At 39.7% G+C, this 18899-nt stretch overlaps 1 protein-coding gene across 3 annotated transcripts in view; it reads left to right on the top strand.

The window, feature by feature from the left end:
- pknox2 (pbx/knotted 1 homeobox 2) overlaps positions 1–18899 on the top strand; it is a 95317-nt gene that overhangs the window by 43833 nt on the left and 32585 nt on the right. For all 3 annotated transcript variants that reach the window (XM_028032115.1, XM_028032113.1, XM_028032114.1), the window contains one exon: positions 17921–18027. In XM_028032115.1, the coding sequence (XP_027887916.1) occupies positions 17941–18027 (87 nt within the window). In that variant the 5' untranslated portion in view covers positions 17921–17940. The remainder of the gene's footprint in view (positions 1–17920; positions 18028–18899) is intronic.

Here is an 18899-nt window from a genome sequence, read left to right as displayed (position 1 = left end):
CTTTACCATTTTTGTTGCTTTTATAAGTCAGTGATGAGCCACACAATTTTGTTTGTTTTTTTGACAAAAACGACAAAAAAAAAAAACACATTTAATGTCAGAGCGAAAACATATTCCTACAAAAAGATGACAATTAAATAAAAACATTTATTATTATTTTCACTTTAAAGTGACTGACCTAAGAGGTCCAGACAACCAGTGCTAGAAGTCTCATAATGAATGAAATGGAGGTGACCTGATTGCAGTGACTGTACTTTAAAGACACCAGTGTCTAGAAGGTGCCTTCACTGGTTCATCGGGATTTCCGACTCCCATTACAGTAAGAAGAATACAGAACACTCCGACCAAATCAGAGAAAAGATAATTGAAAAGTATAAGTCTATGGATGGGCAAAAAAAATTATCTAAGGTTCTGCACATCCCCTGGAATTAAGGGAGGAATATGGCCCAAGTGTAAATCTCTCTAGATCAATCCGTCCTCACGACCTGAGTGACCGTGAAGAAGGAGAGCGAGGGAGAGAGAGAGAGAGAGAGAGAGAGGACACCACACAAAGAAATGATTTCAAGATTACAAGGTGGACGTTCTGGAGTGGCCTAGCTAAAGACCAGACCTCAGTCCCATAGAGAATTTGTGGCAGGACCCGAAAAGCGCTTTTCACAGTCGAGCCCCACGCAGCCTGACAGAGCTGGAACAGTTTAGCAGGAAGAATGGAGAAAAACGACAGCGTCCAGATGTGCAGCCCCACTGAGACCGATCCACACACGTCTGCTAAATATTGACCTGAAGGGGGTGAATATTTATGCAGTGACCTAACTTCTGTTTCATATTTTTATTTAATTGTCATTATTTTGAAAAAAGTAATTTTCAGTTTAAAATTACAGTTTTTTTCTTATCAAAATAGTCAAATTTTGCTGATCATTGTTAATTTTTGTAAAGCAACGAAAAGGGTAAAACATCAAAAGGCTCCGCATGATGCCTTCACTGATAACAAAAAGATCCGACCTTTGAGTTTCTGAGCAAGCTGCACACGAGTCAGCTCAAAATCATCCAGTTTAAGTTGCCAGCTGATTTCTTTGCTCATCTATAATCTAAATCAAAATTCTGTTCACTGTCAACAGATTAAATCTTATTCATTCTCAGTCATATTCAGTGCAGAGCATCAATTCAAGTTTATTCTGAAACGAGGATACAAAAACCTACTTGGTAATCGAAGTCTGTTAGCAGCACCGCCATTATTTCAATAGTTGGTGATTCATGTCAGCTGCATAGAATGTATCAGTGTGTGTGTGTGCCAGTTTTAAGTGTGTGTGGGGCTCCCACTATCAATCAGGAAGGGTCGGGTCCTGCTGCTGAAAGGGGGCTACAGTGGGCCACCCATCCAGCCAAGCGCTCTGGGGAGATCCAATGTCCTTACTGCTTTAATGCACTCCAGATGTCCTTTCAGCCAAGAAGGAAAGAAAGAGAGGCGAGAGGGGAGCACAGAGGGATAACTGGAGGCTTTCGTACCTCAAAGCAGACCTCGGCTTCGCCCACAGACTCCAGCTCTGGCTCGTCAAACATTCTCCTCAGAGGAATTGTTGTTGGTGCACCTGCAGCTTGTGCTCTTAGAGAAAGCTGAAGAGAGTTGCACTGGCATTTACACAAAAGGCAAACAGCACTTCTCTCTTTGGCCGCTTCGTAGGACGCTTGCGTTGTTTTCTTTGTAACTCGGCGGAGATTTGTCTCCCTCTCATGTCATCTGAAAAAAAGACACGACCTGTTAGCGACTCAGGACTGTGTTCTGGCCAAAATCTTCAACCAGGATTTCAAGTTTCTTTCAACAACTCTTAAGTGTGTACATCTATGCATATATATCAGGGCAAAGTAAAATCAAGGAGACGTTGATTTACAAAAGGGTTAGGGTAGTCCTACGGTAAAAAAAAAAAAAATCATCAATTTATTTACATACAGCAACAGGTACTCAGATTACTTCTGACACAACTTAGCTTGTGACTCTGGTGATATTTATGATTTGTGGTCGCCACCCACACAGACTGTACAACACTTTTTATTGAGTGTTGTGTAACAAACCAGAGGTCATGACTTTGACACCCAAAGCTAAGTGGAGATTTAATGTTAGACGTTGGGGACATGTCATAGCTGCTCATTTATTAGCTGGGCTCATGTGAATGTTATGTAAGTAAAAAAAAAAAGTATATATATATATATATATTCTCTTTTAAAAAATATGCAGTTGTTTTGAGTTTGTCTGATTGTGGAAGTGTCTCGATAGCTTATATAGCATGAGAGTGTTGCTCAATGCTCTGCATGAAATAAGGTTCGGTTGAAGTAACTTAAATTGAACCTGCATGTCTATAGCATGTCTTATAGCACGGGTACATGCTATAGACAGCATACGTCAATAGTGCTTTGCAATAGTAATAACACCCTTTGAACTCTTCCACCAGAGTTTGCATTCCCACCTCCCCAAGCTAACCCCAAGCTAACATAGCAAGCTAACCCCAAGCTAACATAGCAAGCTAACCTCAAGCTAACCAGACTTTCTATGTAAACAAACTAGAGTTCAACTAAAGACGACTAAACAGGGCTGGGGTAAACGCACCTGTAAATCCAGTTGAGGTCCTTTTGCATGACTCTAGATAGGCCATTCATGCTTGAGACTTTCTACTGTGGTTGAAACCACAGTAGAAAGTGTCACAGGCAGTCATTAGGTTGAGGTGAGGATTCCTTTTCCCCCCCATAGTTCCAGGCTGGTTCGGAAACCCCCTGGTTGAGTCGTTGTTGCACTCCTGGAGTCATTTCGGTTACTCACAGCTGCTCCAGGTTCTCTCCACATGTAAATAAAGATTCCCAGTGTGGCTCTCAGGCTTTTGTAAGCCTTTCCAGACTGACAGATGTCAGTATCTTTATTTCTCATCTTTGCTTTATATCCTTCGGACCTGGACAATCACAGTTCCTTTTTTTTTTAAAGATCTTTTAGCCCTCTTCTTGTTGTCAGGAAGGTTCAATTTTCTTTCAGTGAAAACAGAAGAGATATATGTTGGGGATAATATATATACACTGCTCAAAAAAATAAAGGGAACACTTAAACAGGTGTTTCACACTTAAAGTGTTCCCTTTATTTTTTTGAGCAGTATATATATATATATATATATATATATATATATATTTCTTTTTTTACCTTACGGTTATTTGTAGCATGTGGTATACAATACTTGATGCTTGAGTTGCTCTTGGATTGGAGCACTATATTTTATTTTATGTGGCAGTGATATTAACTCCCAGGTCAATATATCTGGTGTATATTTAGCCTTGTTTGTTATTCAGATCTATAGACCAGCAGTATCATCTCTATACGAAGAGGACTAGAACAATGTGCTTGCCCTCCCAAACAAAGCCGGACTACTTCAGGGATATATTTTGCTCAGTCTGTGGACCTCTTGCTTGTTCTGCATGTCCTTCTCTTTTCACTACTCTTTTGTTTCTCTAACTGTGTCTCCCAGCTTCTCTTTCTTTATCCACCATGACCTTCCCCTCTCCTCTTCCCACCAGACTCCTCCTCCCCCATGGCTTCCTTTTTAGGCCTCAGAATCGCTCTCACCTTAATGTCTCTTTTATTTGAAGCTGTCCACACACCCCTTATCACAGAGTGCCTTCTTTCCTCTCACCCTCTGCAGTGTGTGTGCCTCTGCCGTCCACCTCTCTGTCTGTTCTTCCCCCCGCCAGGCGTACTCCACGTCTCTCCCCCATGGCATTTCAGAAGAAATTTAATATGGGTTTGTTTGGCGTTTCCACTCAGCTGCCGGCTCTCTTTGCCCCCCCTGACACTAAGACAAACAGAGTCCATCCAGCCAAGAGCAGCAAACACACGCTGCTGTTGGCCTCATTATTTGCTCCTCACATTTCAGGTGACTCCTGCCTCACTTCATTCTCTTTTTTCCTCCCATCTTAAATGGAAAACTCGTTCTGGATCTATTAGAAAAGGTTTTTGATGACTTCTGTGGATGTATTGCATTGTTTTGAATTGCAGTTGAAGATCATTCTTTGGACAAAAACAACTTTACAAAACTGAGTTGCGAGTTGTAATGGGTGGTTTGTCTTTACTTTTTGAAACACAGTGGACTGTAATGTTTTTATCAATCCATCAATCAAATTTTATTTGTACAGCACATTTCAGCAGCAAGGCATTTCAAAGTGCTTTACATCATATCAAACACAGAAACACAAAGTCATAGAATCAACAATCAAAACATGACATTAAGTAAAGTTCCATCATTAAATTTGTAATTGATTACGTTTCAAATACAATCCTAAACAGGAGGGTTTTTAGTCGAGATTTAAAGGAAGTCAGTGTTTCAGCTGTTTTACAGTTTTCTGGAAGTTTGTTCCAGATTTGTGGTGCATAGATGCTGAAAGCTGCTTCTCCTCGTTTGGTTCTGGTTCTGGGGATACAGAGCAGACCAGAACCGGAAGACCTGAGAGGTCTGGAAGGTTCATACAACAACAGCAGATCTTTAATGTATTGTGGTGCTAAGCCATTCAGTGATTTGTAAACTAACAACAGTATTTTAAAGTCTATTCTTTGAGCTACAGGGAGCCAGTGGAGGGACTTTAAAACTGGTGTTATGTGCTCTATCTTCCTGGTTTATAGCTTTCTCCTGGCTCCGTCTGACTGACTGACATTTTAAGAAGTTCGGCAGAGGTGGAAAATATTAAATAAAGCCAAATAATACTTAAAATATTGGTGATTTCCACTGTTAAACCCCTCTTTAATATTCAACTTAAATGCGTTCCATGCTGTATGCTACAGCGTCTTAATTTAATCAAACACTTGAATAATTATTCTAAATATCAGTTTTTAATGCACATTTGAAAGTTGTTCACAGAAACATCTTGGTAGCAAATTAGACAGTTGAATCCTGACTGATTGAAAATGGGTTCTTTTACAACAACAGTGACGTTGCTGTTCATGCATGCGAGGATAGGAGAAATAGGAGGTGAAAACATAAGATCAGTGCAAAATCTGGGGACAAAACAAAAACAAGCAGAGCCTTAATTAGAATTATTTTCTCTTTTTAGTTACAAAAGAATCACATTAGGAACCACACAGAAAAAATGAAAGTCCATCCATCACTCTGTATTTATGGGTTAGGGTTAGTCCTTGTTAAGAGATTGGTGGAAGTATATATTTTTTTATTTCTAGTGTTCTTTGTCGTTTTTGGTCCTGAAATATTGATTTGGCTTAAAATTGCTTTAAGTCGTTGGCTAAGACGAGAACAGCGCTGTCTATTTGCAGTCTGTTTGCTGTTTAACTAAGACGTTGGAATTTTAAATGGGCTACATTAATGGTGAACTAAAGACGTACGTCACATTCTTTGAACATAGAAGAGTCAACAACACCAATCTTTATCCTCTAGGTGAGAGCTAGCTGTGCATGTCTGTGTGCAAGTCCAGCAAGCTACTGGACACCATTTTTTTCATGATCAGACATCTGTGAAACCTAAGAGGTCCTTTTTTTTTTATCCTTTTCACAAACAGAATAAAGGGTGTTTAGCTTGTAAACAGGTGTCATAATGACAGATTACACTTTTTTCATCACACAAGGTCATGCTGACACTACCTGGGCAGAGCTCCGCAAGACTAACTAAAGCTTGTTGAAAAATACTTTGGCATTTTAATAACCCAGGGTGGTTTGGTTTTGTTAATCCATCATGAGAAATATTTTAATATTTGTGACTCAAACCTAAAAATTGTACAGGTTAGGGCTGTGCAGTAAATCAAATTCGGTGTTCAGTTTTGATTTTGCCTCTAAACAATCACAGAGAATTATAATTATCAGATATATTTTCTTCCCTCTGTGGGTCTGACTCCAGGCTCCGGAGCGGGAAGCTGCCACCGGCTGATCGCCTTACAATCAGGGCAGAAAGTGAATATGGAATCATCTTTGACTAAAATAAATCACTGCATTTCTACTGCACATTTTGGTTTGTCGAGATTCATGTGTGATGTATACTTGAATATTTATTTTCCTGAGTAGACCATAGGTTTATAGTTATAGTTTACTGCTTTTACAAATCAGTAATTATTAAAAAAGTAAAAAATAAATCAAAATAAATCAAAAATATGTAAAATAAAATAAGTGACTGCATAGATATCAACCCCCTTCAAGTCAGTATAAGTAGATGCACCTTGTGTGGACAGAACTCAGTTAGGCTTCCACATCTGGATGCTGAATTTTACTCCATTCTTCCTTACAAAATTCTTCAATTGAGGTCTGGGCTTTGACTGGACCTCTCTAGAATATCCACGCTGTTGTGTTCAAACCATCTCTGTGCAGCTAAAACCATACAAAGTATACCAAGAAGGCATCAGAGTTTCAAAACAATTCTTTATGTACTGATTTGAAGCAGTCCATTCAAACAAACTTAACACATCTAAGGCTCAAATAGCTGCATAGGAGAAACAAGAGACTACAAAAAAAAAAGACAACGCCAAAAAAAAGAACAGAAAAACTTTCCACGGAATGTTAAGCTTGTAAACTAATATGTAACATGTCAGTGTCAAACCTTTATCAGGCAAACACAACACAATGGTTGAATATCATCTTAAATAGGAAGTGTCTAACCAATCACATTTAACTGATTAAAAATGTGTACAACAATTATATACAGCATAGTTACCCAGAAAATCCCCTCACATTATCTCATCAGCAGAAATTTTCAAATCAATACATACAAAGTCCAATCACTTTAGTGAAACAAATCATTGATCCTTAAAAAGACATTCATCATTTAGTCTGGTTGGAGCTAAAGCTTTACGGGTATAAACCCAGAAAGCCTCACTTATCAAACAACTTGATGACTTATTTGAGTAACTTATCAAGGTCACCAGACCGAGGTGGAAAAGTGACCCATTCAGTACAAAATCACAATAATGACTTATAATGATGATCCTCATTAAAGTGTACTGTAATGTCACAATCTCGATCTTTCCTGTGGATTGTGCTGTTGTCCTCCTTTGGTTAAGTTTTCTTGATGTTACTCAAACAAATGCAAGCCACAAGGACAGCAAATCACATCAGATGTGTAGATGTACATGTGGAGAAATGTCCCCATGTACCACTTGCTAAGTGAAGCTTGTTCCCACCATCTTCACATGTTGAGACCATGCAGACTGTGACCAGCCTAGTGGAGTTCCTCAGTGTCAGCTCAGTCATCGTCTGCTTCTGTCTGCTCTGTGACTGCTCTCTTGGGCAGACTCCTGCCTGCCTGACGCGTTTTGCCAAGACAAACTCACCATCCCCTCCCTACCCCTTTGCCCCCCAGCCCGAGAGCTGCAGAGACCCAAGTGGTCAATATTAAAAAACACAGACAGGCACACGCATACAGACACACAAATGCACAGAGACAGACTCCCCCACCTGCTAATCCCCCCCTCATTAATCCCCCTTCCACTCTCCTCAAATATTCCCTTCTGCTGATCTCATTGTGAGGAAGTGTGCAATTTGGGGCTCTTGCAGGGCAGAGGGGGCCTGTGCAACAGGACCATCCTTGGACACCAACATTCATATCAAGATATATTTCACTTACAAACCAAGAACGTCGTCTGATGAAGTTTCTTTTCAGACTTTTGTTCGATTCAGATCATTTAGACAGCAAGCAAATCAATGATTGAAGTTGATGTCATTGTAAGGTGGACAGTAAAATGGAAGTACCACACACAAGTTCAGAAGCATCATTTTTTTAACAAGACTGTTATGCTTAAATAAAGGTTGTTTGTGCTTGGCTGTTGCTACAAAGTCGACCTTAGATTCTTGTATGTGAAATGAGCCTAACTCTTTGTTTGTATATTCTTGATGTAAAGCATAATCAGACACACCACAATGGCCAAACAGTAAAAAGATAGTGATGGTAACGTTTCACCTCAACCATCAGGTCAGATATTGAAGATTCTCATCCCAAATGTGTCTTGAGAGAAGGAGGTGGTCAGGTAGAAATTCAGTCCTTTGGAGACTCAACAAACACAACTTCGAGGAATTTAAAAGTTTTCCTCTCCAGGCCCAGTCTATAAATGACCTCAGTGGTAAATGACTGTGTTTACGTAAAAGTTTGAATTTTTAGCCCATGTCTGAGCTGTAGGTCTGAGTCAGGCTGGCAGCATACCTGTCTTTCCTAATTACCATGCCACAAGTAAATCAGAGAGCAATTAAGCAGTGAAGACAAAAAATCTCACTTTGATAAAGACATTTTCTGTGAGTTTGTTTGCAGTTAGTTTTCCCACAACAGCTTGTCATTTGATCTTTAAAGAAAACAAATGGCAAACTGTTGGAGATTGGAAGGGAAGTCAAAATACCTTACTGACATGCAGTCTGCCGTTCATTTGGCTCAGGCACTGGGAAAAATGAGCTGCTTAACAGTCTGGCTGCTGACTCTCCTTGAACTATCTGTAGTTCTTGTGGCACAAAGTTCTCTATCATTTTTTTTATTTATCAATGATGGGTTGTTGCCTCCCCATGTTTTGGTTGGTGAGTAGATTAAAAACAATCTCTTTATGTTCAGTCTGCTGATCCATATTCTGTGTCTATATACAGTACAGTAGTTTATTTCTGCTTTTCAGAGGCGCGACTCCAAAATCCCTTATTTCAGAACATTGTGTTCTAATGGCTTGCCTGCTTTTGAAATAAGAAAAACTGAGCTTTTTTCATTTTACACTTTGGTTCACTTGCTTACAATCTGTCAGGTCCCACTTCTCCTAGACAAATTTTAATTTTGTTTCAGAAATTGTTATTCAGAAGGAGCGGAACCATGAAAATTGTTCTTCATCTTGTTTACTGAAGCTTTATAAAAAACATTTTCTACAATTCTGCTTTCATAATATAAAAGCAGAATTATGTTACCTTTCTATTTTAAATATAAGGATTCTTCCTCTGAGCACATGTCCAATCGACATTGACTCAATACGTTTTCTCATACTGACATTTGAGATTTCAAAAAGGAAAAAATATCCACTCAGTCTTATATCTACTTTAAATGCTTCCCTGTTTAGAGTCACCAGCTTTTTAATATGAGCTCACATAAAGGGCTAGCACCAGTTTGTTGTGTTAAATGCTTTAGGAGTTATGCTAGCAAGCCTTCCTGCATTAAATTTTATTTACTTCTCAGTCACGACACTCCAGCAGTGACCAAAGTGGTTGCAGAGTGACATATGGGTGGCACTCTCTTTTTCTGATAAGAACGTGTTCATTTACAAAAAAAAAAAAAAAAAAAAAGAGGAACTTTACTGATGAAGCGCCAGATAAGCGAAGAGGCAGTGGTGGTGGGAGAAGTGACGGAAAGGGAGGCAGAGCAGAGGTACTGGAAAAGATTCAGCGGGGGAACTCGTGTGAATTATGTTTCCCTCCTCAAGCTTCTCATTTCGTTCCCGTTTGGATGTGTGTGTGTGTGTTTTTTTTTAATGCCCTCTGTGTTCTGATGGATATCAGCCTAGAAGGAGAAATCTTCCTCCTGCCTGTGTTTGTGTGTCAACCACATAATTCAAACACTCGGCTCAATGCCACATTTTAACATCGGGATGTTAAAGCTGCTGTTGCAGGATTTCACGGACCCTTAAAGACACCTTCGAGTTCATCACTTGTGAATTTGTACTTGTAAGAACAAGTATTGCTCTATGAATAATTACGATTTTGCCTTCATCTTGACCTTAGATTTCTACTATCATGATGTTCCCATCACTCTCTGTGGGCGTTATTATCTTAGAATAGAATAGAATAGAATAGAATAGAATAGAAGTACTTTATTCATCCCAGCGGGGAAATTACTTCGCAGTTACAGCATAAAGACAAGACACAATAACAACTACCACTGAGTAGTAGTTGTAGATAAAAATAAAAAATAAAATATAAAATGCTATAAATTGTAAAAATATAAAATGCTTTTGATATAAAAAGCAACTTAGAGCAGTCCTTGCAAAGATTTTAAAAAAATGCAGATATGTATATGTGAATATATGTACAGCAAGTGTGCCACAGTGCAGTTGTGCAAAATTGGACTGATTAGTGCAGAACAATGATTTAGCTTTTATTGTACAGTGAGATGGCATGTGGCAGGAAGGATTTCCTGTATCTGTCCCTACGACAGCGGAGCTGGAGCAGCCTATGTGAGAAGGTGCTCCGCTGTCTGTCCACTATGTGGTGGAGAGGGTGCTGTTTATTGTCCATAATAGACAGAACCTTCTTCAATGTCCTCCTCTCCACCACAGTTTCCAGGGACTCCAGCCTTAGTCCCAGTACAGAACCAGCTTTCCTGATGATTTTGTCTAGTCTATTAGAGTCGCTGGCTCTGATGCTGCTTCCCCAACACACAGCAGCAAAGAAGATGGCACCGGCTACAACACTGTGATAAAAGGTCTCCAACATCTTGCTGCACACATTGAAGGATCTCAGCTTCCTTAAAAAATAGAGTCTGCTCATCCCCTTCTTGCACACAGCGTCAGTGTTAGATGCCCAGTCCAGTCTGTTGCCGATTACAACTCCCAGGTATTTGTAATCCTCCACCACTTCCCCTTTGATCTTCACTGGAAGATCAAAGGGGAATTGATCACCATAATCTGTATTAATTTCCCCAAAATACTCCAGCGAACTTCACTCCAAAGAGGTAAATGTACTCAAACCGAACGTTCTCGCAAAGATATACTGTATATGCACACTTTGTGTGGAAATGGCTCGGTAGGAAATGGTGTTCACATCGAACCGTTTTGTATGTGACGCCGATAAGTTTGTGGACAAACAGAGCGATGTGCCCAAGTAGCTCATCAAACTTGCTAGTAACAGTTCGGATTGTAGCAAATGTAGGAATTTGTCACAAGAGGTGGACGTAATCGGTACGCTCAACTATTATACTGTATCTCAAGTTGTTTCTTTTTATTGCAAAAATAGTACAGAATTTTGTCACATCAAGTGTCCAAAACATTTTGAAATAATATACCATTGACTCATTTTTTGGTCCTTGCATTTTAACAGGGGTTTGTAAACTTGTATTTGTTTTTTAGCGTTCATTATGTAGAAGTACCGGTGCTAACTGGTCAAAATCAATTCTAAAGTTATTAGCATATATATTTGCTCTGTATGTAATTCTCTTTAATATAAATAAGGGCGACAATATAATTAACTCCTGTGAGTGATTAGAAATGGCCCTCAGGCTAAAGATTCGGATAAAGTTTAACTTCTCAGAAAACTGCTTAAGAGAGAAATGATTAAGTTCTTTCAGCTGCGGTAACAATGTCGTTTGCAAGCAGACCACCTATCCCACAGGTATACTTCAGCCGTTTTAACCGTAGTGTTGTTTTTACACTATCCATATTGTTTAGTGTTCTTTTTTAAAAAACCCGAGGCAACACAATCAAACTTGGAATGTGCAACATCCAAACAGTCATTTGCATAAATACAAAGAAAACAAGAATTGCAGTCAGATCGGAGCGCGGCTGCCTTTGTCAGCAGTCGGGAAGAGAGCCTCGCAAACTGCCGCACCCGAGGGAAATCCTTGTGTCTTCATTAAGGCTGTGGGGCCTATTTGAATACTTGAAGGGCGCTCATTAAGAAGTTCAAGATGAAACAATAAACTCGAAAGGTTATAGAAATTCAAGGATAAAATGTCATTGTGAATTGATAAGGACGAGTGAAAGGGATCTTTTGAAGGGAAGTAATTGAGAAGAACGGCTGATAGCTCAGCGCTACCCTTGAAGAAAAGTGTTCAGTTTCCTTGAGATGAAGCTCCAAGGTTTTGTTAAATATACACCATCTTCTTCTAATCTACTTGATACTGAAACAGCTATCTGAGGGAATAAGCAATCTTGTCACACTGTAACAAATTCAAACTATAACTTAACTGTTCTTGGTAGACATCTTTAATGGCTGCTCTTCCTCTTTGCTACCAAAAACACGGTGCACAGGTCTCTCCTTTGAATATTTCATTCAGAACAGAGCGCCTCAACCGTAGCCTTCACCGGTATGTGTGCGGTGAGGGAAGACGAAGCAACGTACAGAGTGCCAAGATAAAAAGCGAGGTGTATATCGTTTCAACCCAAGAGACCCAAAGCCTTCAAATTGTGGTCAACACCAGCCATGCCGTGCCTGACCGTGTTCGTTATGACCAATGTTGTCTGCAGCCATGCTGAAGCTCACCTTCAGTTTCATGCCTCATCTTTTATTGTGGACAAGACTGCGTCCAGTCAACTCAAGAGTGGATGATGAATAAATTATGTTAGCAGGAATTTGAAGCATTGGCCAGAATGGAGCAAAGTGTTGCAAGCCTGGCTGGACGGATGGAGGGAAGACGGGTGGCTGGGGTTAATGAGGTGGCCTGGGAGTGTGGACTGGATTCTGACTGCAGCGTCCATGCAGCTTGCTTTCGCCTGGGGGATATTTGTAGCCCTAAAACCACGAGTTAGACTCTCCTTGCCTCCGGCTATGTATGTGCTTCTACTTTAATGTGTGTGCACATCTGTACTTGTACTTCAGGCTGTGAGGTTGTGAAAGATTTATTGCCCCAAGGATGACACTAGTTGAAGCTTTAAGATCTCTTTGCGCAATGCGCACATCATTATAAATGCCTGCGTTTGCATGTGTGTCCATTCCTGCATGCGGAGGCCCCCTGCCCTGATCTGTGTGTTTTTCGATTTTTTTCTCTGTTGAGTCCAGGCACAATTATGTACACAGACTCCTCCCTCGCAGGTCCAGATCTCATTACCATTCCGTCCTTCCCTCCGTGGCTTTACTCAACACCATCAAGGCTTTGCCTCCTGGTGTTTGCATTGTAAATCAGGCCTGACAATAAGGCGATGATTAGATCCCACTCATATTCAAAAACACCTGATTTATTTATTCAGCAACCCTCAAGATGCATAATGTCTGACCAAGGTGACATGCCTACTTCCAAATGTTATTCATTGCTTTTGCAGGTCAACTTCCTAACAGCAATATTCAAAGGGGATAGATCAAATGAGGTTCACACATATGTAGCCATGATTTTTTAGAATGGCTGCCAAAAATGTCGCCCAGTTGAATACTTGCAGAGTATTTTTAAAATCAATTTAAATTTGCATCCATGAATGAGGACGGGGTCCGTAATGGGAATATTATTACACTTTGTGTTTCATAACATCTGACTGGTTTAAATGTTAGCCTAAGACAACACAAGTTGACAGAAACAAGGGTTTTTAAATGAAGGTGTTTATTATTAAGGGAGTAAACAATAAATAAATTCAAACCTGCATGACGCTGGGTGAAAAGGGGATTGGATTGAAGGAGAACGTTCAGCCATTTGTGTGTGACCTCAAGCTGAAACCAACTTGGTTTCTGCAACAGGACAATGATCCAGAATGCACCAGCAAGTTTTCTACTGAATAACTGAAGAAAAATAAAATGAACTTTGGAGTGGCCTTGGCAAAGTTCTGACCTGGGTCCTATTGAGATGCTGTGGCTTGAGAGGCTGGGGCATGACCTTGAAAATGCAGTTCATGCTCAAAATCCATCCAGTGTGACTCAGTTACAACAATTCTGCAAAAATGCTTGACTGCAGTTGTTGCTGCTAGGGCTGGCCCAACCAGTTATTAGGTTTGGGGAGCAATCACTTTTTCACACGGAATTTTTTTCTCTCCCTTAATAATGAAGTTGAAGGACAGGACATCAGGAAGGGGGCAAATACTTTCACAACACACAACTGTCTTCCTCAGGGATCTGAACCCATCCTGTTATGTTTATATATTCCCGTTTGGGACTATTTAAAAAAAAAGATTATATATATATATATATATATATATATATATATATATATATATATATATATATATATATATATATATATATATAGGCCCTATATATACAGTAGCTTCCATTGCATCCAGCACAATGTAATTTTTCAATATAATCTCTTTTTTCTAATGTCACGTCATAACAAATAAAAATTGGTTATATCCACTTTAATAAAAAAAAGAGACCATGGTGCTTAAATAAGAGTGTAACTGTGGTGAAATAATAAAAAGATAACATTTAATTTGTGTAAAACATCATCATTCTCCAAGTCAGACTATGTTGTGTTTGGATCTCCCGTGTGACAAAGGCAAATGAAAGCTCAGGTTTTTGAGTGTTTGCAGACAAAAGAGACTGTTCCAGTATTAGAACAAATCTACAAGCGATGGATTTCCTACTTTTAAACTCCGTTCCAAAAGAGCGACGCTCCAAGAACACACAAAGAGCGACATGGGGACTTAACTTTCCTAATCTAAGAACATCCTCGGATCTCTGTGGAAACACAGTCAAGCAGGGATGAGATGAGTTTTAAAAGTTCCTGAGAAAAAGGTTCTGGATACAAAAAGCAAATGTTGCTTTGTTTTTTGTGGAATCTTTACCAAACTTTGTTTTTTCCAAAGGAAGTTCAGTAAAAGTCATGCAGTCACAACTTTACGTCCATCGTAAACTAACTTGGTATTTAATTTCAGTGCTTTGTAGTGATTTTACAAAGCTAACTGCTTCTTTCTTTCTAGAAGCTATAACAAACGTAATTAGATTATCACTCAGGATACATCTTTTTGTTTAGCAATGATTTAAACCTGTATATTTATTCCAGGTTTAGACCAATTCCTGGTTTTAAAGCAATCTAAACTTTGAATGGAAATTACATAAAGTCACCAAGAAAAATATGAACCCAAACCTAATGGAGCTTTCATAAACTAACTTTGTTTATTCTTTAGTTGTATTGTTAGCAATAGCATTATTTGGAGGAAAATATTTTTATTTGTGTGCACAAAATTAAGTAAATTAATTAATACTGCAATGAAATATTCACACTGTATGGATTGATGGAAATGTTGTATAAACTATAAAGCTGCCCAGAATACGATCTCGATTAGTAATGGTGAGGTCTCAAGTTAAACACTGTTTGATGCTGCTCTTTTTTTTTTTGTCCAGCTCAGACTCGGCTAAAACATATTAAAGTTTATATTTCAGTGCTGGGTGTTGATGTGTTTATAACTATAAAACGCTCGCTGGAGTTTAGTTCATTTGGAAGCAGGAAGCAATCCCAGGCCTCATTTATTTGAATTTCAGCCACGTGTGACAAATTTCCCTTCAAGCTGACAAGAAAAATGACTTCAGACATATTTAGGCTGTAGTGGTGGCGGTCAGTAATCAGATTACATGCGATCTGATATGATTTTTCGTCTCAGTGCTGCAGGTAAAAGAGGGCGTGAGGGAGGCTACCAAGCCTTGCGTCGATGCAGAAGGAGGACACTGTATGCCTGAGATTGTTAGAAAATTGAATTGTGAACAGAAGTGTTTCTTACTGCACAGAATCCACTGAAAGGGAAATTGCCTCCAATCTAAACTCGGGAAAGCCTTTGATGTTGGTTGGAATAATTTTATGCCTACTTCTCTCTCATTTTCCACTTTATGCTTGCTTTTGAATTTTGATTGCGACTACAGGCGCTCTCCCGTTGATATGCATTATGAACTGTGTCGTAATTCCAAGGCCTTTGTTGAGAAACAAACATGTCATTTGTCCTCACAATGAATTCGACAGCCTATTGTGTAACTGAACACCTTTGGTGAGTTCAAAGAGAGGTTTGTGCTTTCACACTGAAGAGGACATGTGTGTTAAAATTAGTCTCTTTTTTTCTCCCTCCTTCTTGTCTTTCTTGTATGTGTTTTCACGCCTGGGCAGCCAGCGTGCGGCATGTGTTTGCGCACACATTTTGTGTCTCTTTGTGCATATTTATGGATGCCCAATTGCCTGCTCAAACTTGGCATTTGGCGGCTTGTTCCTTCGAGGAACAGCGAAAACTTGAGAGGCCCAAAATACCATGTGGTAATTGGACTGGCTTTATCTTCAGTCTCATCAATTAATGTGCAATTTTCCATTTAATCACTAACACGCTCGCTGCATTTGCAATTAAAATGAGGGCTGATAACAGAGAAGATGTCTTTCAGCTGATACCAGCTGGAATGGGAACAGAAACCAGAAGACGCAATCAGAACACGGAATGACTCGCGGAGGCAACGCGCGTGGCACACAAACAAGTGCGAAGGCGCGCGGCACAAGCAGCGACTGCTCAGTCCGCACGCGGCAACGGCAAGGCATGTTAAAAATGCAGATTTTTCAGCTGAAACCTTAAATTAGAAACCAAACCACCATTTATGATCAGGATGTTGGCAGCGACACTTGGTTTGGATGCCAATCAGACAAAGAAGCATCTCAGTTCTATTGTTCTCCAGGCGGAGGCAGTGCCAGGATCCGACTCTCTTAGTCATGCTGGACTATTGTGCAGATTGAGAGAGTGAAGAAGAGATTATGGCATAGAGCAAATGCAAAAAGGGCCTAAAACACTTTTTAGACATATTTATGTCTAGTTGTCGTCTGGACATAACACACAGATTAAACAGAGAACTATGGAACAGAGTGGTGCTAATCTCTTTCTGTTTAACAATCTATGATCTGTTTTTATCACAATGCCAACTGACTTCATCTCTGTGTCATGCATGATCTTTTTAAGCAATGTGGGGTTTTTTGTACATCATATTTTCAGTCGAAAATAAGTACTGAAAACATCAATGTTTTTCCTGGTAAACATAATGAGCATAATTTCAGGCATGTCCTCTTGACTGAATGTCATTTTATTATAATTAGTAATTAGAAATGTTCATTTTAGTCAGGCTGTAGTCGATTAAGCTCTTCTATTCAGAAGAATGAAACATCCAGACAGACAAGGAAAGATGTAAAGACACTTCTTTACATCTGAATGAAATGTTTAACCCAGAATGGAAGAGGAATTAAAGATTAGCTTTTATTTATCAAGTCACAACATCATCATCTTTCATTTGTGTTCAGATTCTTGGCATACTTTCGCAGCTCTGTAGGAACCAGAACTGGGATTGTGCTCAGATGTTCCGGTTCCGTTTGACTAACATGTAATGAAACGATTCCTCCAGGTCAATACCAGTCGACCCAAGTCCGCTAGTCCACTGCCTTCCATAGACACACATGGCTTTATATGTGGCCATTTTAGAAATAATTTTAAGAGCTTCTGTTAATATTGAAAAAAAGAGAAATGACATAAGGTTACATATTCAGGTCTGTTTTCAAGCGGTGCGAACGCACAGGTTGTGCGGAGCTCCAGGCTGGATGACCTGCTGTGTGTGTTTGTGCTGTTGGGGGGCGGGCAGGGGGTCTATTGGTGTAATGTATTGTGTGTAATGTTCCCCCCGAGCCAATTAGCTCCGTCAGTGGGGGTGGGGCCAGTGGTTGCAGTAGAGTTCCACAGGGTACTGTCCTCGACCCTGTGGGGTCCCGAAGAGCCCTAATTAGCCTTCATGACTTGCTTGGTTAAAGTGCAACAACAACACCAGCAGCCAACTAACAGAGACGACTGTCCTACTGTGGCTCCATCGTGGAGCGTGGCGTTAGAGCCAGCTCTAATTAGTAAACAGGCCCTGTTCTCTGTAATTGGGAGACAAATACTTGGGTTTGTATGTGGCGCCATTAGATCTCCGATGCCGCTGCTCAGCATTTGCTGAATATTTGCGGAACGGGCTTGGTGATTGAGGATGTTCTCATTTGTTTCCTTTCTGCTTGGTTGCGTTGTCTGATCACTCCGTATTAATACATCATTCTGACTTGTCTGCTAGTTCTGTGCAGCACCATGCAGAGGCAGACTCAGCAGAAAAGAGAAAGAAATGAACTAGTCTGTCGAGATCAGGAGAAGAAGACTGAGATTCTCTGTGTGTGTGTGCGCGCGTGTGTGTTTGTGTGTTTCATTTTTGATTATTCAGTCACAGCAGCACCTGGTGGCTGCCGGTGTAATAGATTTTAAAAGCACCTTTCAAACCCGATTCATGTTTGGTGATCTTTCTTTCCCTGTGTGTGTCTTCCAGTCTCGATGTGAAGCTGTCCCATGATGCAACATGATTCCCCACCGCCTGCAGTAACAATGATGGCCACCCAGAGCGTTCCTCCTCCAACATACCAGGAAAGTCAACAGGTGAGAGCGACATCTTTACCAGCAGCCCGTCCCCAAAGGAAAGGGGGAACTGTCAGACTGTAGATCATTTCATGCTTCATTCCAAAATGTATTTGCAAAATCTGAAAAAATATCGGTGAGAGTGAGAAGTTAGAGAGGGAGTAACAAGAGTGAGTTTACACAACAATAAAATATTCCTGAAATCTCATTTCATAATCCCATTAGATTATAGTTTAGCAATCGCTTTGGGAAAACTTAAGATTCCCACTTTTTCTATTTACAAATAAACAATAATAAAAAAAACCCACAGAAGTACAAATGAAATAATCTTTAATCAGCGTAGCATATTCCAGGTCATGCGGTTTTACTTCTGTAAAACATGTTTCATTACGCAGAATGTATTTGACATGACTAAGTAATGATTACAGTTATATTTCTATCTAATGACATAAGACATAAACCCTATAAACCCTATGTAAATCTTTAAAACTGAAATTGTTTGAAATGACTGATATTTGTTTGGATAAGACCTTTTTCTAATTAATGATGGGCTTAAGGGAACATTCAAAAATTCTTTCTATGTAACCAAGCTGAGGTCCAGTAACTCCTCATAACCTCTCAACAGAACCGTTTCTCAGAAAAGCATGTACACCTGGTAAGTGGTTTGCATGAACTGGATAAAAAATATAACAACACCTCTGTTACGACTGGCTCAAGGTCATAACAAAAACAGGAGACCATGCAGTGGTTAAAGTGCATAAAAAGGAATATTTATTAACAAAAACAACAATGGATTGTGGATGTCAGTATCAGTGGTGTAACACAAGTGCTTGGATGTTTTGTATGAGTGCATATGGAAGTGTTGAAGTGCAAAAACAAAGACAAACTCAAAT

The sequence above is a fragment of the Xiphophorus couchianus genome, chromosome 11, assembly GCF_001444195.1.
Source record: "Xiphophorus couchianus chromosome 11, X_couchianus-1.0, whole genome shotgun sequence".
In the NCBI taxonomy this organism is placed as follows: Eukaryota; Metazoa; Chordata; class Actinopteri; order Cyprinodontiformes; family Poeciliidae; genus Xiphophorus; species Xiphophorus couchianus.
This window is presented reverse-complemented; position numbering and strand designations above follow the sequence as displayed.